At 42.9% G+C, this 23,133-nt stretch overlaps 1 protein-coding gene across 1 annotated transcript in view; it reads left to right on the top strand.

Annotated features, from left to right (window-relative positions):
* Nucleotides 1–23,133, top strand: part of exoc6b (exocyst complex component 6B) — a 134,285-nt gene that overhangs the window by 26,286 nt on the left and 84,866 nt on the right. The window contains exons 7-8 of the mRNA XM_079579994.1: nucleotides 5,740–5,919; nucleotides 7,581–7,649. Coding sequence (XP_079436120.1) covers nucleotides 5,740–5,919; nucleotides 7,581–7,649 — 249 coding nt within the window. The remainder of the gene's footprint in view (nucleotides 1–5,739; nucleotides 5,920–7,580; nucleotides 7,650–23,133) is intronic.

The following is a 23,133-nucleotide window of genomic DNA, read 5'->3' as shown; positions in this document are numbered from 1 at the left end:
GATGCTCTGATGCACCGCTGACATTCATTTCCTCCTTTACATTGCGCTGCCTTGTGTTCTTTCTTATTTACCCCATCATGAGCTAAATGATGTTCAAGTCTCGAGAGAAAAATATCTGCAGAGTCCGCTGTGCTGCGGATCGTCCCGCTCTGCGTGAGCGCGAAACAAAACAAGTGCACATGTTCAGGGCGGCGCGGTGGCACAGCGGTTAGCGCTCGTGCTTCACACCAGGGACGGGGCCTTTCTGTGTGGAGTTTGCATGTTCTCCCCGTGTCTGCGTCGGTTTCCTCCGGTTTCCCCTACCACAAAAAACATGTACAATAGGCCAGGATGAATGAGAGTGTGTTTGTGAGTGCGCATGGCGGACGACGGATGGAAATTAGACCAAAGCTACAATCCGGTGTGGCTTGTTTATATGCATGAGATCCATGTATGTTCATTAACATGCACTGTCCCGACCAAATAAACCGCCCACTCCCCCCCACAACCCCTCTCGCCCACGGAGTCAATCTGGTTGGAGGATAAAGTGTGTCTCTCCACCCCAGTACTTCTTTAAATGAATGAAGTCTGAGTGGCCGGATCACAAAGTGCGCTCGCTCCTCCTTAGTGCAAAATGTTGCACTATAGTCTGCGTTTTGACAGTACCGCTAGGCCACGCCCCCTTTTCCTCATAGGTACAATAAAGTTCACCTTAACCTTAAAACATTTAAAGGGACTAGATTCAAGTTGTCATTTGGATACTGTACTTAGATATTTGGATTAATTTCACTAAAATATGCTGTTTTCAATCAAAAGTACATCAAATTTTGTGTTTATTGTACAGATGTATGTATTATGTACTTTCTAAACCTGTCTGTATGTCAAATATTAAGTATAAAAGAAACAGTGAAGCCTCATCTATGTTTGACGTTGTTCCACAATGCAGAGTTCTTTTACTACACCTGTAAATCCCTCAGTCATTGTCCCAAAGTCCCGCCTCCTCAGCGTCCTCAGCCCCGGCCCTTCCTGCTTCAGTCCCGCTTCGGTATTTTTAGGAAAACTGCCGCCTTTTTATTGGCCGTTGCCGGTTTTGTTTGTGCCGGGCGCGGCGGCGGCGGCGGTGACTCAGAGGGCAGTGGCCGCGTCCTGGAGGAGCTGTAGCTTTTTTAAAGATTTCCCCCGAAAGAACCTTCAAAGATGAGAGCGAAGACAAAGAGGGGAACGTGACGTGTATCTGTGTGTTTACGGCTTCCTCAGGCTCGTCACCCCGGCCTGAACCCGGAGCGTTCTCTCGGAAAGCTTCTGGAAAAAAGTGACAAAATAGTTGCAAAAATGAGGATGAAAACGCAGCAAAACGTGCCGGAAAAGCAACAAATTATACAATAAACAAAAACTGAAAAGTGATGAAAAAACAAAAAAAAAGAGCCTGACAAAAACATAACGAAAAGAAACCTTTCCCCGACTTATCAAACATGAAGCTGCAGTTTGTGACAGATATTTTCTCTTTACTGTTTAACCCCTTAACTCCCACCTGAACCGGGCACATTTTCTCCAGTTTGGCTTTACCCCAGTCCAAAAGCTTCTGGAAAAAAGCTGTGAAAATAGCAACAAAACTGAGACGAAAACAATGATGGAAATGTGACAAAAAAGTGAGAAAACATTGACAAAAAAGTGACGAAAAATGTATGAAAAAGTGGCAAAAATGTCACAAGAAATTGACAAAAAAATGACGAAAAAATGGACGAAAAAATGACAAAAATGTGACAAAAAAGTGAGAAAACATTGACAAAAAATTGACTAAAAAGGGGCAAAAATGTCACAAGAAATTGAGAAAAAATTGAGAAAAAATTGAGAAAAAACGGAGAAAAAATTGACGAAAAAATTGACGAAAAACGGACAAAAATGTGACAAAAAAGTGAGAAAACATTGACAAAAAAGTGACGAAAAATGGATGAAAAAGGGGCAAAAATGTCACAAGAAATTGACAAAAAATGGACAAAAAAATGGACAAAAAAATGACAAAAATGTGACAAAAAATGACGAAAATGTGATAAAAAATTAACAACGGAAAAAAAGACAAAAATTTGATAAAAATTTCACAAAAAACTTGTAAAAAATGTGACCAAAAAATGACAAAAAAGTTACAAAAATGAGTTGAATACCGATAAAAAAATGATGGAAAAAACAATCTGATGACGTGAGGAAAAAGGTCCTCTCGGTTCAGGCGGGAGTTAAGAGATTAACTTCTTATAGGCACGAGTACAAATCGATGGTGGCATCCGTTTGTACTCACACATTTTATATAAAAGGAGAAAGGAAACACAAAAAAATGAACCAAGCGTTTCTCAGTCCTTTGCAGGTCTACAATAACACTTATTATGTCGTTTATGATCGAACGGATGATAAGAATTAGGGATGCACCGATACCACTTTTCTAAAACCGATACGAGTACTTGGATTTAAGTACTCGCCGATACCGAATACCGATACAAGTACAAGGCATTTTCTGCAACATTCTTACTTTTTTCACAGCAGATTAGTTTGTAATTAGCAAATTTACTCATGTACATTTCCTTGAGTAAAGTCGGCGACACATTTAAGAGCAGTTATATTAGAATTGTGCTGATGCCATTTATTTATGTATTTTATTTTCATTCAATATAATTTTTAATTTTTATTGCACTGTCCATCACAGACAGAAAAGCCCATGTCCTAAAGCTCCTCAATGCCTGAGCTTTATTCATTTATGTGTTTTTATTTAACAATAGTATTGAGATGTTTCTTAAATGGTCTCTTTTCGTCTTTACTTCAGCTCCTGTAGATTTTCTCGTGTGTTTGTAGTAACTTAGCGAGTAGCTACAGCGTTTTCATTGTTCTGCTGCAGCTCATTTTGGCTCAATATAAACATGCTGTATGTCTTTAATCTGGATTTTCTGAGGACTTTTTAGTCGCTGGGTTAGTTTTTCAGATGAATAAACCCCTGGGCATAAAACGGCGTCAGAATGGCCAAAACTGCGCTAGCCGCGAGTTAGCAACGTTAGCCTGTATGTTGTAAACACTGCAGACGCTGCAGCGCTAACAACATTTAGCTCTGGGTAAATCCAGCTCAGACTCTGGTTTAGAGAGCGCAGTCTGTAATAAAGTCAGCTCTATGTGGATTATTGTGTTTACACTAAAGAATTCTCCAGTTTGTTGCTTCTTCTCTCCTCAGCTGAGAGCTGCGCCTCGTAGCTGCGCCTCGTAGCTGCGCCTCGTAGCTGCGCCTCGTAGCTGCACTGGCCGCACGTCAAATGGTATCGGTTTCTGGTATCGGGACCTCATGAATGAGTACGAGTATGAGTACAAGCATGTGGCATCGGCCCCGATACCCGATACTGGTATCGGTATCGGTGCATCCCTATTAAGAATAGAAAAAGAAATGCAAACTTTTACCAAGCATTCTTGCAGCATCTAGACCAGGGGTCCTCAAACTATGCCCCGCGGGCCAAATCCGACCCGTCAGGTGATTTAACCCATTCGAACATACTGTTTGCGGTTTGTTTAGTAGGATTCTATCCAGTTGAAAGCTCTTATCCCATATTTCTGTAGTTTGTTCAGGAGTATATTGTGTCGAAAACCTAAAGTGACAAAAGAGCATCAAGAAATCTATGGAAAAAAGAAAAGAGCGGCAAAAACATGACAAAATGAGACGAAAACTCTTCAAAAATGTGACTTAAACACGGTCTTAGCTTTCAAATGACACGTTCCACTGCCCTCGAGGTGTTACATTTGGATAAAGCTGAACTGATTTGATTGTACAGTTTGTGTTGTCCCCTGGCTGACTCTGGCTGACTCTGGCTGACTCTGGCTGACTCTGGTTGACTCTGGTTGACTCTGGCTGACTCTGGCTGACTCTGGCTGACTCTGGCTGACTCTGGCTGACTCTGGTTGACTCTGGTTGACTCTGGTTGACTCTGGCTGACTCTGGTTGACTCTGGCTGACTCTGGCTGACTCTGGCTGACTCTGGCTGACTCTGGCTGACTCTGGCTGACTCTGGCTGACTCTGGTTGACTCTGGCTGACTCTGGCTGACTCTGGCTGACTCTGGTTGACTCTGGCTGACTCTGGCTGACTCTGGCTGACTCTGGCTGACTCTGGCTGACTCTGGCTGACTCTGGCTGACTCTGGCTGACTCTGGCTGACTCTGGTTGACTCTGGCTGACTCTGGCTGACTCTGGTTGACTCTGGCTGACTCTGGTTGACTCTGGCTGACTCTGGTTGACTCTGGTTGACTCTGGTTGACTCTGGCTGACTCTGGCTGACTCTGGCTGACTCTGGCTGACTCTGGCTGACTCTGGTTGACTCTGGCTGACTCTGGCTGACTCTGGCTGACTCTGGTTGACTCTGGCTGACTCTGGCTGACTCTGGCTGACTCTGGCTGACTCTGGCTGACTCTGGCTGACTCTGGTTGACTCTGGTTGACTCTGGCTGACTCTGGCTGACTCTGTTTGACTCTGGCTGACTCTGGCTGACTCTGGCTGACTCTGGCTGACTCTGGCTGACTCTGGCTGACTCTGGTTGACTCTGGCTGACTCTGGCTGACTCTGGCTGACTCTGGTTGACTCTGGCTGACTCTGGCTGACTCTGGTTGACTCTGGCTGACTCTGGCTGACTCTGGCTGACTCTGGCTGACTCTGGCTGACTCTGGTTGACTCTGGTTGACTCTGGCTGACTCTGGCTGACTCTGGTTGACTCTGGTTGACTCTGGCTGACTCTGGCTGACTCTGGCTGACTCTGGCTGACTCTGGCTGACTCTGGTTGACTCTGGTTGACTCTGGTTGACTCTGGCTGACTCTGGCTGACTCTGGCTGACTCTGGCTGACTCTGGATGACTCTGGCTGACTCTGGCTGACTCTGGTTGACTCTGGTTGACTCTGGCTGACTCTGGCTGACTCTGGCTGACTCTGGCTGACTCTGGCTGACTCTGGCTGACTCTGGCTGACTCTGGCTGACTCTGGTTGACTCTGGCTGACTCTGGCTGACTCTGGCTGACTCTGGCTGACTCTGGTTGACTCTGATTGACTCTGGCTGACTCTGGCTGACTCTGGTTGACTCTGGCTGACTCTGGCTGACTCTGGTTGACTCTGGCTGACTCTGGCTGACTCTGGCTGACTCTGGCTGACTCTGGCTGACTCTGGTTGACTCTGATTGACTCTGGCTGACTCTGGCTGACTCTGGCTGACTCTGGCTGACTCTGGCTGACTCTGGCTGACTCTGGTTGACTCTGGCTGACTCTGGCTGACTCCGGCTGACTCCGGCTGACTCCGGCTGACTCCGGCTGACTCCGGCTGACTTTGGCTGACTCCGGCTGACTCCGGCTGACTCCGGCTGACTCCGGCTGACTCCGGCTGACTCTGGCTGACTCTGGCTGACTCTGGTTGACTCTGGCTGACTCTGGTTGACTCTGGTTGACTCTGGTTGACTCTGGCTGACTCTGGTTGACTCTGGCTGACTCTGGTTGACTCTGGTTGACTCTGGTTGACTCTGGTTGACTCTGGCTGACTCTGGCTGACTCTGGTTGACTCTGGTTGACTCTGGTTGACTCTGGTTGACTCTGGCTGACTCTGGTTGACTCTGGTTGACTCTGGTTGACTCTGGTTGACTCTGGTTGACTCTGGTTGACTCTGGTTGACTCTGTTCGACTCTGTTCGACTCTGTTCGACTCTGGTTGACTCTGGTTGACTCTGGTTGACTCTGGTTGACTCTGTTCTCCGCCTCCAGGCCCAGCTGCAGCGCTCCCTGGACAGCTCGGTGCCCGCTCACCCGAGGCCCCTGCTCGGCCGGCGGGGCAGGAGGGGGCCGAGCGTCACCACGGAGACCGAGGGCGCGGTCACGCAGAACGGCGGCAGCCCCTTTTCGGAGCAGGACTCTGGGATCTTGGACGAGGACGAGGAGGACGAGGTGAGATGGTGACGAGTGTGCGCCGGTGGCTCGTGTGGAATCTCGCTCCACTCCCCGGCTTCCTGTGAACCCCAGACGCGCTCGCTCACAGGAAGAACCTTGGGGCCGAACAAAGGCCTGACCCCGCGTCGCCACGGTTACGACCCCTGCGGCGCCGATGGGCATTTTCGGCCCGACACGCCAACGTCTTCCTCCTCCGCCCGCGAGAGACGGATACAGAGAGGGCAGAGACAGAGCTGCCGGCGACACTCACAGAAATGAATATGGCAATATCTATTTTAAGATTAGATATTTTTAGAGACAGATTTTTGCAAACCATCAAAAAAATGTGCGGAAATTTGCATCAGAAAGTTTCCCCTATTTTTTAAAAAAAAATCCCAATCTTTCCCCATTTGTTCTCAGACTGTGTTATTTATTTTCCCATTTTTTTCCCTTTATTTTATTTCAAGTTTTCCCCCAATTTTTGCCCATTTTTTCCCTCAAATGTTTTTTTTTTTTTTTAATTTTCCCCTATTTTTAATTTTCCAATTGTCCCACATTATTTAAATACAATTTTCTTGTTTATTTTCCCAATTTTTTTCCCTTCTTTTTTTTTTTTTTTCATTTTTCCCCCTTTCCTCCCAATTTATCCCTTATTTTTTCCTACATTTTCATATTTTTTCTTTTTTTTCCCTCAATCTTTTAAATTTCCCCCCAATTTTTTCTAGGCTTTTCAAAGTCTTTCCCCATTTGTTCTCAGACTGTGTTATTTATTTTCCCAATTTTTTCCCTTTATTTTGTTTCAAGTTTTCCCCCAATTTTTCCAGATTTTTTCCCTCAATTTTTTTGTTTAATTTTCCCCTATTTTTTTTTTCCTCCACTTTACCATTTCCCCCCCAGATTTACCAGCTATTTGTTCACATTTCTTTCCCAATTGTCTCACTTTTTTTTTTTTTTTTTTTTACGATTTTCTTGTTTATTTTCCAAATTTCTTTCCCTTCATTTCTTTTTTTTTTTTTTTTACATTTTTCCCCCTTTTCCCCCAATTTTACCTATTTTTCCCTCAGATGTTAATTTTTTTTCCCATTTTTCCCCTTATTTTGTTTCAAGTTTTCCCCCAATTCTTCCGTATTTTTTCCCTCAAATGCTCACATTTTTTCAATTTTTTCCCCTTTTTTTATTTTATTTTTCCCTTTATTTTATTTCAAGTTTTCCCCCAATTTTTTTTTAACCAATTTTTCCCCCCGGATTTACCAGCTATTTTTTCCCCATTTTTTCCCAATTGTCCCACATTTTTTAAATACGATTTTCTTGTTTATTTTCCCTTTTTTTCCCCCCTTTCTTTTATTTTTTTCAATTTTCCCCCTTTCCCCCCAATTTTACCTATTTTTCCTTCAAATGTATTTTATTTCCAATTTTTTCTCAAATTTACCAATTTTTTCCCCAGATTTACACCTTATTTTTTCTCTTTTTTTCCTCAGTCTATAAATTTCCACCTAATTTTTTCTAGTTTTTTTCAGAATGTTTCCCCATTTGTTGCACATTTCTCAACATTATAGATAAACTCAGTATTGTAAACGTGCGTGTCTTCAGTGTTTACATATATTGCCTCCTCTCTCTCTGCAGCTGGTTTAAAGCTAAGAGCATAAACGGAGCTAAATGTTTCTCCTTGTGTTTCACAGGTTCCTGGAGCTCAGGAGTTGGTCGACTTCTCTCCGGTTTATCGCTGTTTCCACATCTACACGGTTCTGGTGAGAAAGTTTTCATATCAATAAATTAGGCAGGAATAAAATGTTAACAAATCCGTCTGGAAAAAAGCTCTGGAAAGTCCAAGAGTTGTGTAGGAGCCGCTGAAGTCCTCATGAAGCCGGTCACGTGTGATTCATCCACCAGGCCTGTGGGAGGCGCTGTGACGCTAACACACATAATAGAACGAGATGTAGAAAGTGCATGTGAACTAAACTTCTGTGGAACGTAAACGGATTCAAAGAGAACCAGAAGAGGAGCTCAGTAAAACTCATAAGTCGATTCTGGATAACGGACTCTGGAGCTGTGATGTCATCGCTTAAAGGGGAACAACAAGTTACTTAGTTCTGCTTTAACTTGGGCAGGGCCTTTATCCCCATGGACTTGACTGTTATGACCGTATTTAGACTCCAGAGTGTTGTTGGGGGGATTCCGTGCTATATGGATACTAAACATGTCCGTATTTGTGATTTCAGTCACAAAACGCCATCGAAAGGCAGAGTTTAGTTTGTTTTTGAGGTTGAAAGTGAGACGTCCAGGAGGAACCTCACCTGCAGCGTCTCTCCTCACGTCCCACACATTGTTTTGCTCAGTTTTGTTGGACGCAGTTCGTTCCCGTCCCTCACATGTGGAAGCTCTTCAGGTCTGTGTCATTCCTCCCGAGTCGCTGCTTGTGACAGTTTCTGCTCCAGACTGAGGGGGGGGGCTGTGTGTGACCGGGACACGAACCCGGAGCAGGAAGGAGAAGGTGAACTGCAGAGGTACAGAGGGAGAGGAGGCGAGGGAGGGAATCTGTGCACCAAAAAGAGAGCGCGACTTTACAAATGATCAGGTCTTTACCAGCTGCTCTGATCCTGATTAAAGACGTTCTTAAAATGTCTTAAAGGAATAGGCCACCGTTTTTCCATACTGAGATATGTTCTTACCTGAGCTGTGACGAGTTCTTTAGGACCTGTCTGATCTTCCCCCGTGCCTTCAGTCACGTAAACACAGCGCAGACGGCGTTAGCATTTAGCCTCTCCCTCTCTCCTCTATAGCTCCAAAACTGGTCAAGATAGAAGCTACCAAGCTCCTCCACGTTTTCCCTATTTAAATATGGTTACGTGAAGTGTTCCACTACAAAGTATAATTACACACAATTAAACAATGTGGATTTTCTAAGCGGATAAAAGGGGGAACTATAATGTAAGGCGTAATAATACCAGGAGTAGTTTGGCATCCGCACAGTAAAGTGAAGATTACTGCGCAGTAATCTTCACTTTACACTAAAATTTTACCTCACGCTTATTGTGACCAAAATTGTCACGGTTTTCGGTATTATCGCGGTATTTTTTTTAAATGTGTGTTAATATGTTCAGAAAGTATTGATAGTCCAACACAAACTGAAATAGTTTCAAAAAAGTTTAACAGTGCTTGTTACATAAAAAAAAATACAGACAAAGCCTTTTCACATCAAAGTAAAGGAACTATAACGATGTGTTGTTGATCGTTTCGAGGGTATTACATGTACTATTTATAGTGTCAGAAACAAAGATAAACCGTCTATATCAGGAACATTGTTGTTTCCTTCCAGTGAGCTTTCGCTTTGCAGATTTGGGAAAATACCATCATTATTATTAAATTCCTAAAACTGCGGCGAGAGTGTATCTGCCACCGGGAGCCCCGTAACGCACTGTGCCATTGTGCGGAGGTATCCGGACACGGCTTATGCTGGCGGTGGCGCTGCAGCCGCACTATGGGGCGACTCGTTACATTCTCCCTCAACCCAAAGTCCCACATCAGCATTTCAGCTAAAGCGCTAGCGTTAGCTTACTGCTATAGAGGGAGATGATCACGCAGGAGAGTCAGAGGTTCGAAGTCTTGCTGCTTTAGAGACACTTTTTCCTGCACGTTCCACAAACAGGAAAACTGTCTCTATCAACTGTCCTTCAGCTTCTTTAAACACACAAAACATGCCCAGACTTCAGGCTCGGTCTCTGAGGCTGATCCTGCGCTGTCGTCTCGTACATGATTCCAGCTTCCAGAAAGTTTAGTTTTGTTCGTAGCTACAGAGGCGCCTGCGGCGACTTCAGCTCATGAGGCTCACTTTGCCTAAACCCCGGGCGCCGTAATCCACCGCGGTAATTTTTTTTTTCAAAAACAAGACGGTAATTATTATTGTCAACATTTTTACCGGGGTTTACCGCTACACCGGTAACCGTGACATCCCTAAATCTGGACATTTTAGTCACAGTTTTAGTCTAGTTTTAATTTAGTTTCAATCCAATTCCAAAAACATCACTTTCACTAAAATAAAGACTAAATATTTTAGTCGATGAAATCAACACTGGTTGGAGCTGCCCAAACCACATGGCACCAGCCCCTATAGCGCCCCCTGCAGGTGGTGGGTCCACAGAAGGATGGCCTCATGGTTCTAACCGGGCCTGGTGGTCTCTCATAAGAGGCTTCTGACCCGCTCTTTGTCTGATCCGTCACCGAGGACCTGGAGACCCTAAAGGGGCAAAGAAATAGAAAGATGGATGGAGGAAGTGAACTTGTAGCTACTTATTGGGAATAATTAATGATTGTAATTGATGATAGAGAACAAAAAGTCTCATTACATGATCTGCATTCCCATTGTAGCCTCAGTCCCTCTTCCTGAGCCGAGGCAGATGTGGTCCGTGTGGGATAAACTCTGTGGCCGTAACGTTGTTCAGTGAAGCTGTTTCCAGACGGTTCGGACGCCGTAATGACCGCACGCTTTAACCGTCTCGCCGCGTTCCCCTCGCCGCACCTGCGTCGCACATGTTTCTGTGACACTTTTTTGGGCGAGACCCGGACTTACCGTCGGTCCCCCCCCCCCCCCCCCCCCCCCTCTCCGATAAACAGACTGTGATTAGAAAATGGCTCTCGCTCGCTTCACTCATTTGGAAAGTAAACCTGGACACAGTCTGAGCTTCGCAATCAAGATCAACTCTCGGTTTTCTCCTTTTCCGAAATGCCTTCCACGGTTTCGGGTTGAACAGTGCGGCTTTGTGAGTCAGAGCTGCACAAATATGGAAACGCTCAAAGCAGGGGAAGAGCATTTGGGATTTTTACGGTAGTTTGTGTTGTCTCTGAACAATAAACCAAACTCTCCCAACGCTCTCTGGTCTTTCACACGCTTACTTATTCACAGACCCTGACATGTTTGTATCTCTGTGTCCCCGTCTGACATGGAACCAGAAGTCACTGAGAAGACTATATGTTTGTGAAAGCCCGGGTAACGACGTCATCACTTTGGAAGCTCAAGTCTGGTTCATCCTTGGGTTTAATTTCAAGACACTTCCAGGTCCAGGTTCTTTGGTTAACCCCTTACCTCCCGCCTCAACCGAGAGGAGCTTTTTCCTCACGTCATCAGATTTTTTTACCATAATTTATTGTTGGGTATTCAACTCATTTTTATTTATTTTTTTGTCACATTTTGGTCATTTTTTGGTCAAATTTTTATCACATTTTTGTCACATTTTTGTAACTTTTTTGTCATTTTTTTCACATTTTTGCCATTTTTTTGGTCATATTTTTGGTCATTTTTTGTCATTATTTTCACATTTTTTTTCACATTTTTGTCATTTTTATTTGTCACATTTTGTCACATTTTTGTCATTTTTTTGTCCATTTAAAAAAAAAAAAAGTCAATTTTTTATCACATTTTTGTCATTTTTTTTCACATTTTTTTGGGTAATTTTTTGTCATTTTTTGTAATTTTTTTGTCAAAATTTTATTACATTTTTGTCATTTTTTTGTCAAATTTTTATCACATTTTTGTCACATTTTTGTAATTTCTTTGTCACATTTTTGTCATTTTCTGTCAGATTTTAGTAACTTTTTTGTCATTTTTTTTCTTACATTTTTGTCATTTTTTTGGTCATTTTTTGTCAAATTTTGGTCATTAAGTGACTTAAGGAAAGTCAATGTTTTGAAATGCCATCACAAAGTCCTGATCTCAATCCAGTTTAAATGTCTGGGCAGAGCTGGAAAGGCATAGGCACACAAGGCGGCTACAAATGTGTCTCAGTTACAGCAGTTCCGTTTGGACGAATGGACCAAAACTCCAACTATTGTGAGAAGCTTGTGGAAGGAAATCCAAAACGTTTAACTTTCGTCTTTGTAAAACGTAATATAAAACCATGTAGAAAATTCTGTCCCTCATTCTTCTGTCATTTAGCAAAAAGAAATAATTCAGAAAATTCTAATTGACCTAAAATAATAAAAGTTAATTCAGGTTTCACGTCAGACACTGAGAAAAAAAAAAGCAAACGTGTCTTTTTATACGCCACTTCATGAATAAACAGCCTTATTTTTATATGAAGACATAAAACTACAAAACATTTTACTCTCATATTTCAGTCCGACATGTTTTGTGTAAACTCGTGTCCCGTGGTGGGAGGGGGGGGCGGAGTTTGGGACGCTGAGCGCTCGGTTCTCGGCTCGACTCGATGAATGGTCATTGTTCGGCTGAGGGTCAAACTGGGAATAAACGGTCACTCCTGAACTGCCTTAAACCCTCTGAGCCCGAGTTCTCTCCGAGTCCGAAGCGAAGCGCGTCCCAGTGAATGGACATTGTTCTGTGGAGGACGGGGCGGGGCCGCGATGGTTCCAGGTCTGGACGGGTTTGACCTCAGAGACGGTGAAGGACGGGGCCGGTGCAGGGACTTAATGCCGTGTAATGAGCAGCACGGCCACGGAATTCATTCACAGTGGTTCATATGTGCAGAAGAGGGAGTGAACTTTGAGACAGTTTTTGTTTGATGTGAATTCTTCCAGTGATGACTGAGATATTAACCTAAAATGAAGACAAAAGAATCAGCAGTTCTGCACGTGAAAAGGGGGGAAAATTTGGGAAAAAGTTTGAAAAAAATTGGAGAAAAAAATTGGGGGGGAAATTGGGAAAAAAATTGGAAAAAAATGGGGAAATTAAAAAAAATATATAAGAAAAAGGGGGAAATTTTGGAGAAAAAAAATGGGGAAAAATTTGGGGAAAAATGGAAAAAAAAGAAGAAAAAAAAAGAAAGAATTAGGGAAAAAATTGGAAACAAAATGGGGAAAAATTGAAAAAAAATTGGGGGGAAAATTGGGGAAAAAAATTGGGAAACATAATTTGTAAAAAAAAAGAAAGAAAAAATGGGGAAAGTGTGGGAAAAAATTGGGAAAAAATTGGAAAAAAATTGGGAATATTTAATTTTTCAGCTTTTCAATTGATTTTTTTGTTCTTGATCTTTTTTGATATCGATGCCTGAGCTTTACAGTTTCCCATACTAAAATAAATGTCGTCTAGAACCAGAAAACAATAATGTGTGGAAGTTCTGCAAATGTGCAATATCTGGTTCATCTCCAATGTCAAGAAATGTGTGAAAAATGGGTAATAATTGGGGGGAAAATAGGTTCCCCCCAATTATGAATGTGATGATGCCGTAATGTCAGGTGGGGGGCGGGGCCAATACGACTCTATGGGAGAAATCTCCAATTGGATTCACAAACCTGACACGGTATTTTTATGGCTGGAAGTCCAACATCACACTCATGTTTTCGGATATTGTCTCCACTTTATGAGGTGCTGACAGAGGGGGGAATGAACTTTGAGACAGTTTTTGTTTGATGTGAATTCTTCCAGTGATGACTGAGATATGAACCAAAAACGAAGACAAAAGAGTGTCCAGGCTGTGATGTCACGTGAACGCAGCCTATTGTGGCTAAAACATGGCATTTTTTTGGGGGGGGAAATGGAGCATTCAATGTGGGGATAAAATTGGGAAAACGAGAAAAGATTTGGGCAAAAATCAAACAAAAATTGTGTACAACATATTTGAAAAAATACGGGAGAAAAAACTGGCAAAAAAAAAATTCTTGCAACTCTGCCCCTGAACCAACAGCATCAAAACTCGATTTTGACGCTTTTCCCGATACCATATATCTCGTTTAACGGTACCCAGCACCCCTCATTTGAAAGCTAAGACCAAAGATATAATATAATAAAGATGAGCGGGTCCCATTCAGCCCCATTCATCGAAAAAGATTCCTGAGTCCTGTGTTAAATTTAATGGCCGCTCTGTCTCCTCCTACGCAGCCGTTTTTATACTGAGATTTGTTCTTACCTGGGCTTAGACGAGTTGATGTGTACCTGTCTGTTTTTTGTGTGTGCGCTCAGTCACGCAAAAAGACCAAAGATGTTGTTAGCATTTGGCCTCTCCCAGTGTATTCCTATGGCTCCAAACGGGGGGAAGTTAGAATCGACCAGGCTCTTCCACAAAGACCAGACAGCAAGGCCGTGGGAACCCAGGGTGCTGAGGGCGCTTCAGCACCTCCTGGTGGATAGTTTGCAAACTGCAGGAAATATGCACAATTTCATTTCTCAGCACCCCCTAACTAAAATATCTTCCCACGGCTTTGCCAGACAGGTACGAATCAACTCGTCTAAGCTCAGGTAAGAACATATCTCGCGGGAAGGCGGGAAGCCCTGCGCTCACGGGGTGGGCGGGGCCTCCACAGGCTCCAGAGCTTGATTGACAGGCTCTAGAACCAGTCAATGCACTGAAAATTCTTCAAAATTTCGGGCTGCTAAACAAAAACCAGCGTGGTTATAAACATTTCCCCTCCCCCAGCCTGGTCACATGGGTCACATGGGCCAGAGCGATTTTTAGAAATAGAAAAACTCTTTGGAGCCAGACTTTTAAGCTGTTCTTGGGACATTTTAGTTTATTATTAGGATCCCCATTATCTGTGCTTTACAGCCAGCCAGTCTTCCTTGTTAAAATCTTACATATACAAAAACATTGTCAATATGACAGACAACAGACATGAAACACATTGGTAACACTTTACATTACGGGCCGGTAAGTCCATGGTACTTACAGTGGTAAATACTAGTAATGACAGTGGTACTTATTGTGGCACTAAAAGTGGTAATTACTGGTAATTGGGGTTGGGGTTAGGGAGTCAGAGTTACCACTGCATCTCTCATTACTAAGAGATACAGGGGTAACTCTTAGTAATGAAGGTTGTACTTCTATTTACTATGGTACTTACTGGCAATTCAAGGATACTACAGCAGCAATTCATAGGTAGTAAATGAGGTACTTCTACAAACAGAAGTAATTTCTAGGATTGTGTGACTATAAAGCAACATAAAACAGCATGAGGGAAAACAAGAAGTATAACCTTCATTACTAAGAGTTACCACTGTATCTAGGAGTACATACCTGGTAATTATCACTATAGTATCCTTTAAGCCACAATAAGTACCTAGAATTTCCACTGTAAGTACCACCATAAGTACCTAGAATTTCCACTGCAAGTACCACCATAAGCACCACTGTAAGTACCACAATAAGTACCTAGAAGTGCCACTATTATTGCTAGTATTTACCACTGTAAGTACCAAGGACTTACCGGCCCGTAATGTAAAGTATTACCCATACATTATAAAAAGAAAATGCAGCAAGTACAATGTAAACTTGACATCATTCTCCATCCTCAAAGATATACGTAATTACTTTCCACATGAAACTGACACTAGCACAAGGTTCAAAGTCCTCTCCATCTAAGCCAAGTGTTTTCCAGTCCTGTGTGTTTGTTGTCGGGACCTTCGGGACAGAAGGGGGAGCGCCCGCCCCAGTGACCCAGGGTGCTGTCAGTGTGCGGTCAGTCTCAGAGGTTTGGAGATAGGCCCGTGTTTGGTTTGGGAACATTCCCTGGTTTATCAGCTCAGGTCTGGTCTGGGACTTCAGATATGAGCTCACACAGAAGCTCAGGAGGAGATATCTGCCGCCCTCAGACTCTGTGTCTGGGGCCGGGCTGAGGTCATCAGGAATATGGAGCTCAGTGTCTTAATGTCAGAGTGAAATAGGCCAAACTCTCACTTTATGATGTTTGTTTTATGACTTGGGGATAAAACAGATAAAACCCGGCAATAGATAAATAATGTGAACGTATTTCTTTTCCTTCCATTTAATTTCTTTTGCGTTTGCATTTTTTTCCCCAATTTTGCCCCAATATTTGTTTTTTTTTAAATGTTTTACTTTTTATTACCCCATTTTTTATTTTTTATTTTTTTTTACAAATTATGTTTCCCAATTTTATCAAAAAAAAAAAAGAAAATTTGGGAAAAAATTGGAAAAAAATTGAAAAAAATTGAAAAAAAAAGGAGGAACATTTTGGAAAAAAATGGGGAAAAATTGGAAGAAAATTGGGGGAAAAAATGGAAAAAATGGGGGAAAAAATTGAGAAACATAATTTGTAACAAAAAAAAAGAAAAAGGGGGAGAATTTGAGAAAAAAAATTGGGGGAAAAAATTGTAAAAAAAATTGGAATTTTCCTTTTTTTTCTCTTAAGAAGAAAACATTACACAAAGATCACTGGACTTTCCTACTGATGGGATTTGACAGACTTTACGTAACATTAACTCACAGCATAAAGTGATGCAACTATAATAATATCAGTTATTCTTATAACAGCCTTTCATACAAACCTCTCCAGCACCGGACATTTTTATTTAATTACAAACTCTTTGGAGCCGTTTACAAAAAAAGTTCTGAAAATGACAGTTTTTTATTATATTGAAAACCGGGCTGTTAGTGTGAAAGTCGCTCACTCTGCCACTGACAATTTACCAAAACTGGACCAACAATGTCTAATACAGAGTGAGCGCTCACTTTCAACAAACAATCTTTGATATTCCCGTCGCTGCAGCTGCTGTAAAGTTGTAAACAAGAGCACGTAAGCTCCGCCTCCGGGTCTGTCGCTAAAGGTAAAGACGTCTTTCTTATTGTCACTGCTCTGTTTTGCTTTTCAATTTGACTAAAAGCTCAAGTTTCTTATTTAGTCCTGGTTTAGTCCTGGTTTTGTTTAGCTCTGGGTTTTATAGCCGGTGTAGTCTACGTCCTGGCTCGGTCCTGGTCAGTCCTGGCGCAGACCGCGGCTCTGTCAGTTTAGTAAGTTATAGCTTTGCTTTGCTATAAGTTACATCTATAAAATATATCTTTGCTTCGCTCCATTTGCGCTGAAGCGGCTCAGTGTCTGCGCACACGTTCATGTAGCTTTTTAAGACTCACTGTGTCAGATATTGACGTCTGGAGAGAAAAAGAACCGGAAGTTGGCACCGAAAGAATTAAAAAAAATTCGATACCGCCTCCGACCGGAGCTTTTCGGTCGGTTCCAAGTAGGAACCGTTTACAGTGCCCATCCCTAGTCAAAACTCTGTCATGAATCTGTCATAATTCTTGTTTTTCCGGTATCGGCTCTGATCTCCTGTACCAGTTTCCCCTTTAGTCACTTTTTAAATCCAGGATAAAGACTCATCTCTTCAAACGAGCTTTTAACACCTATAATGAAATCATTTTGTGTTTTTAATCCCTTAACCTCCACCTGAACAGAGCATATTTACTCCAGTTTGGCTTTACCCCAATCCAAAAGCTTCTGGAAAAAGAGTGTAAATATCAACAAAACTGAGACGAAAACAAGGATGAAAATGTGACAAAAAAGTGACAAAATTTTGACAAAAAAGTGGGGGGAAAAATTGACAAAAAGAGGGAAAAAAAAGTGGGGAAAAAAGGCAGAATTTTGACCAAAGAGTGACGGAAAATGTAGAAAAACGTGACAAAAAATGTAACAAAAATGTGACAAAAAGCGATGAAAATGTGACGAAAATGAGACGTAAGTCATAGCGGTCAAATGAGGTGTTACACTGGCCTACAGGATTTGGGTAGAGCTGAATAAAATGCTCTTGGTTCAGGCAGGTGTTAAGAGGTTAAGTTGTTTTAATCTTTCTGTGAAGCACTTCGGTCTTCATGGTGTTTTTGTAAAGTACTATATTAATTGATTGATTGATTATTGAATAGGTGCATCCCTTCTTCTCTCCAAAAAAACAAGCTGAAATGTGACTTTGCAGAGGTTGTTTTCACTATAGCTGGAAATGGGTCATTTTTATGCATAAAGTGCCTTAATTTTATACAAAAACAAAGTGACAGGAAGCTTGTATTACATGTTTGTCTCATGTGTAAGTCCGTGCTCTACAGTGAAAGTTTCAAAGTGTTTGTTTTTCCCTGTGAACTTATGGAGCTCCTGTGCTGACACTGTGACACCTGTGTAATGGTTTCCCTGGCATGATTATTGACCTAAACCCCCTCACCGTGTTTCACCCCCGTGTTCCCCGTGTTCCCCCGTGACCTTTGCCCTGTGTGTGTCGCCGCAGGGTTTGCACGATGAGTTTGAGAACTACTACAGGAAGCAGCGTCGGAAACAGGCGCGGCTCGTGCTGCAGCCGCACTCTAACATGGTACGGCCCTAACACTCCACGCTCTCCCCGACTCACATTCACCACCGCACATTCATCAGCTCAGAGCCGCCGCCGCCGCCGCCGCCGCTTCAGGCCCGTCATCCTTCTGTCTGTTTCCTCCACAGCACGAGACGCTGGAGGGATACAGGCGCTACTTCAATCAGATCGTCGGGTGAGTGTTCTGTGTGTTTTACATTGGCTGCCTGGGTCGTACAATGTCGGCCATTCACAAGGATCATATTAAAGAAAAAAGACTGAACATCGTGTCATATTAGTGCAGCATCACGAGGACGTGTCCCACTCACCTGCACAATGACTCCGAGGTGATAAACCGCTGTCCTGTCCGGCTCGGTCTCAGCCGCACAACGCGGGTTGGGCTTAGGCCCTTTCATGCCTCTAATGTCGCTTCAGGTGCAAGATAAGTTAAGGATAATGTATAGAACGCTGGTCATTATCGGGAAAATAAGCACCGACAGGGCAAACCGGTCTTGTTTCGCCCTGAAGGTACTTATTTTCCCGATAATGACCAGCGTTCTAAACATTATCCCGCTTATTATACGGCCATTTGCCAACTGAACACACACAACATAAACTGTGTACACTTTTATGAAGGTCGAAAGGTTTATTTAATGACTTCCGCTACAAATATTTCCCAAAAGTTTGCGCGTTGCTCAGCAGCGTTTGGCTAGGCTAGAAGCAGCAAGGCTAGCAGCTAGCCTAGCTACTTAGCTGAAGGTGCAGTTGGAGGAATGGTGGTGAATCTCTGGGTAAGTTGAAAGTCAGACTCACGCTAACTTCACTTCTCTCTCAGTGACGGGACAGAGATAGTGTCGCTACTACGTACGTGCGGAGTGATATGAAAGCACCAACTCCGTTGCCATTGGTAACGGTCATTATTTTTTTCAGAGCTCCTTTATCAGAAAATAATGACCGGTAGAACGTTGGAAAATCCCATTCAAATCAATGCCTGTGTGTGAGTGGGTGGTGGTGGTCGGAGGGACCGTTGGCGCAGATGTGAGCAGCCTCACTTCTGTCAGTCTGCCCCAGGGGAAACTGTGGCTACAAATGTAGCTGACCACCATCAGCCTGGAGTGAATGAACCCCCTCCCTTTCATGTGTGAAGTGCTTTGGTGTGACTTGTGTCATATGAAAAGCGCTTTACAAATAAGATTCTCTTCCCCAAATTGAGGGCTAAAGTCACCAAAAGTCAGTTTAGACTGGGGCCTCCAACAGGCGGCCCGCGGGCCGGTAGTGGCCCATAACTATGTATGTTAAAGAGGGGGTATTATGCAAAATCAACTTTTTCAAGCTTTCCATCATGTTATTATCTCACTCCCTCATTAAAAACATGCCTGAAGTGTTGCCTTGGCACATTCACGTATTTTTGAGTAATCTGTAAAAACTCTGATGGCGGCCATTTTAGGGATAGGTTTGCCTGAGTCCTCCTAGGAACGCCCCCACCTCCTGGAGACGCCTCCGAGCTTCGAGCAGAACCCCCTCCCCACTGATGCCACAGACAGCGTGTGGAGGGGGCGTGTCGGAAAGAGGCAGAGGTTCTTAAAGAGACAGAGGCCTATTTCAAGACATTCACTACAGCCATTTTGAGAGAGACATTTTATACAAGGCAGTTATTCTAATTTACTGCATTTACAGACCAACAGAAGGTTTTGTCATCATTGTAGTGTGATATAGACTGGTGCTATGGGACTGAAAAAAGAATAATACCCCCTCTTTAAAGGAATAGGCCACCGTTTTTCCACACTGAGATATGTTCTTACCTGAGCTTAGACCAGCTGATACCTGTCTGGTCTTTGTGCCCGTGGAAGAGCTCGGTCACTTCTAAATTCACCCCCGCTTGGAGCCATAGGAATACATTGGGAGAGGCCAAATGCCAACAACACGAGACCGGTACACATCAACTCGTCTAAGCTCAGGTAAGAGGAGGGTTGCAACTATCGATTATTTTAGTAATCGATTAATCTATCGATTATTTACATCGATTAACCGATTAATCGGATAATAAAAAACAGTTTTAAACAAAGGATTTTTCTGCTAGAAATAGCATTTATTTATTCTTAATTTCTTATCAGTTTGTCCCAAAAGCAGCAACATTTCACTCTCATAAAGAGACACCCGTCCTTATGTCCATGATGAGGAGAGAGAGCAGCTTCAGAGTGTCTTTTTAATGAGTACTTTTATTCTTATTCAAGTGAAGTAGGTCCTGACTGGAGACAGAATCTTGAAATGTTCTGCTGAAGCTCAGGTGACTGATTTCTTTGCCGGGATCTCAACCAGAGGGGTTTCCTAAAAGAGGAGAAACATTATAATTATTTTTGTCATAGTATTGCTATAGCAGGGATCAACGTGTCACTTTGCAAAACTTTAAAGTACAGATGAGACAGTGTGACTGTGCTGGAGTTTTATTCTGCTTTTGAAATAGTGTGACCACAAATAGTTTTAACACACCAGTGGGACAATTTGGCAGAACTTTGAAGGACAGAGAAATTATTATTATTATTATTTATAGATCAGGCATTTTAATCCCACTAAAAAACACCTTTTTATTATTGCAACTTATATAACACTGAGCAACAGATATATTACAAAGCAGTTGGATGTAAAAAATAATGATCATCAAAAAAATCATGAGTTAGGCTTCAATAAAAAAGTGGAACATGTGAAGCAGGAGGAACAGAGAACGACATGGCTCTGCAGGACAGTCAAAAGAGGGACAGGTGGTCACTATTGAGATCTGTGGATTTATCTTAATTTAAATCGTAGCTACAGCGTAAAGATATTTAGCGCAAACAACTTTGCAGCAACGGAGAAGTAGATACAGTAGGATGTAAACGTCTGTGTTTGGTGAGGGGGGGGGAGAGATAAGTTCGCCATCATATCTTACCTTATGTCACACTTTGAAGTAACAGTGGATGAAAGTGTAGATCGTCCTGATGGTAAATCATCACTGATGCAGTTGTCAGTATTGTTGTGGCGGTAGCGGAGCGGGGGGACCCGTGTCCTTTCACCTCGTTCACCTCCGTCCCGTCTTCGCCTCTCGTTGCGGAGTTTCTTCTTGTTTGAGCCGTGTTTTATTGATTCCAACAGCCTGGTTCTCCGCTCTGCTACCTGGCCCTGCCCGGCTACGAGGTTTAGCACAGCGAGCTCCGCTCTGTTGTTTACAACCATAGAGCTGTGCTCTTCAAAAGCGCCACTTACGGTTCCGGGCGCGTAGGCGGCCCCGTTTCACGCGGTTTTAATGAGAAATATTAATAAAGCGAATAATCGAAGCGGGAAAATAATGTTCGAAGCATTTTACTAATCGAGTTAATCGATTTTATCGATTAATCGTTGCAGCCCTAGGTAAGAGCATATCTCAGTCTGGAAAAACTCTGGCCTGTTCCTTTAAGTCTGTTATTAGCTCAGAGCTGATTGTTGGATGATAAAAAACCGTGAAAATAGTTCATAAATTCAATAAGTCGATTCCTTTTAGTAAAATCACAGGCCGTAGATTTCCAAATAATCCGCAACGGGGGAAATCCCTCACTTTCTGGTTTGTATCATCGTTACTTTTCGATTGTTTTCGTACCAGCGGCTCCAGCTCTTTCCCCCGGACTTTCCGAGGCCTCACACGTGTGCGTTTTGGAGCCGCGCTCGGCGAACTGTCTGCTGAGGCTGGACAGACGGTAACGGGCACCGGGGAGGGGAGCCGGTCGGACGGCGTTAAACGAGCTGTCAGTAAAACGTCCGACTGTTCCCGCTGCGCCCGCGCCAAGGAACACACGGCGCCGAGACGGGAAGATGGGAACCAGGCAGGAAAGTTCTGACGGAGCCGAGGTGGAGGAGGGAGGAGGAGCAGACCGTCACAGAGGAGGGAAAGAGAAGGTCGAGCAGGACTGGACAATGAGGATGTTTGTTTACCTTCGATAACGATGACCTCATGAGGCTCACAACTGGTTTTCAATCACATAGCACCAGTCTATATCACACTACAATGATGAGCAAACCTTCTGTTGGTCTGTAAATGCAGTAAATTGGAATAACTGCCTTGTATAAAATTGCTCTCTCAAAATGGCTGTAGTGAATGTCTTGAAATAGGCCTCTGTCTCTTTAACCCCTTAACTCCCGCCTTGAACCGAGCTCATTTTCTCCAGTTTGGCTTTACCCCAGTCCAAAAGCTTCTGGAAAAAAAGGTGAGAAAATGGCAATAAAACTGAGACGAAAACAATGATGGAAATGTGACAAGAAAGTGACGAAAAATGGATGAAAATGTGGCAAAGATGTCACAAAAATGTCACAAGAAATTGACAAAAAATTACCAAAAAAAATGACAAAAAAGTTACAAAAATGAGTTTAATGTCCAACAAAAAAATGACGAAAAATGTATGAAAAAGTGGCAAAAAATGTGACAAAAATTCAACAAAAATGTGACAAAATGTGATAAAAAATATTGACAAAAAATGACAAAAATGTGTTGAAAAAATGGACGAAAAAATGACAAAAAAGTCACAAAAATGAGTTGAACACCCAACAAAAAAATGATGGAAAAAAGTCTGATGACGTGAGGAAAAAGATCCTCTCGGTTCAGGCGGGAGTTAAGAACCTCTGACCCTTTCCGACACGCCCCCTCCACACGCTGTCTGTGGCATCAGTGGGGAGGGGGTTCTGCTGAGGAGCAGTGGTTGGTTACTCGGCTGGTGACGAAAGCTCGGAGGCGTCTCCAGGAGGTGGGGGCGTTCCTAGGAGGACTCAGGCAAACCTATCCCTACATCCAGCCCCTTTAACCTCTTAACTGAACCGAGAGGATTTTCTCCAGTTCAGCTTTACCCAAATCCTGTAGGCCAATGCAACGCCTCATTTGAAAGCTAAGATCTACAAAACTCTTGGATCTTTTTTCTCACGTCATCAGATTTTTTTCCATGTTTTTGTAACTTTTTTGTAATTTTTTGGTAATTTTTTGTCACATTTTTGTCCAATTTTTTGGTCTTTTTTTTTCAAATTGTTTATTTTTTTGTAAATTTTTTTGTAATTTTTTGTCATTTTTTCGTCATTTTTTTGTCACATTTTCATCATTGTTTTCGTCTCAGTTCTGTCGCTATTCTCTCACCTTTTTTCCAGAAGCTTTTGGATTGGGGTAAAGCCAAACTGGAGAAAATGTGCTCGGTTCAGGTGGGAGTTAAGGGGTTAATATAGAAGCTGAA

This window comes from Gobius niger, assembly GCF_951799975.1.
Source record: "Gobius niger genome assembly, chromosome: 21".
NCBI classification, from domain to species: Eukaryota; Metazoa; Chordata; class Actinopteri; order Gobiiformes; family Gobiidae; genus Gobius; species Gobius niger.
The sequence above is the reverse complement of the archived record's forward strand: the minus strand, read 5'-3'. Positions and strand labels throughout refer to the sequence as shown.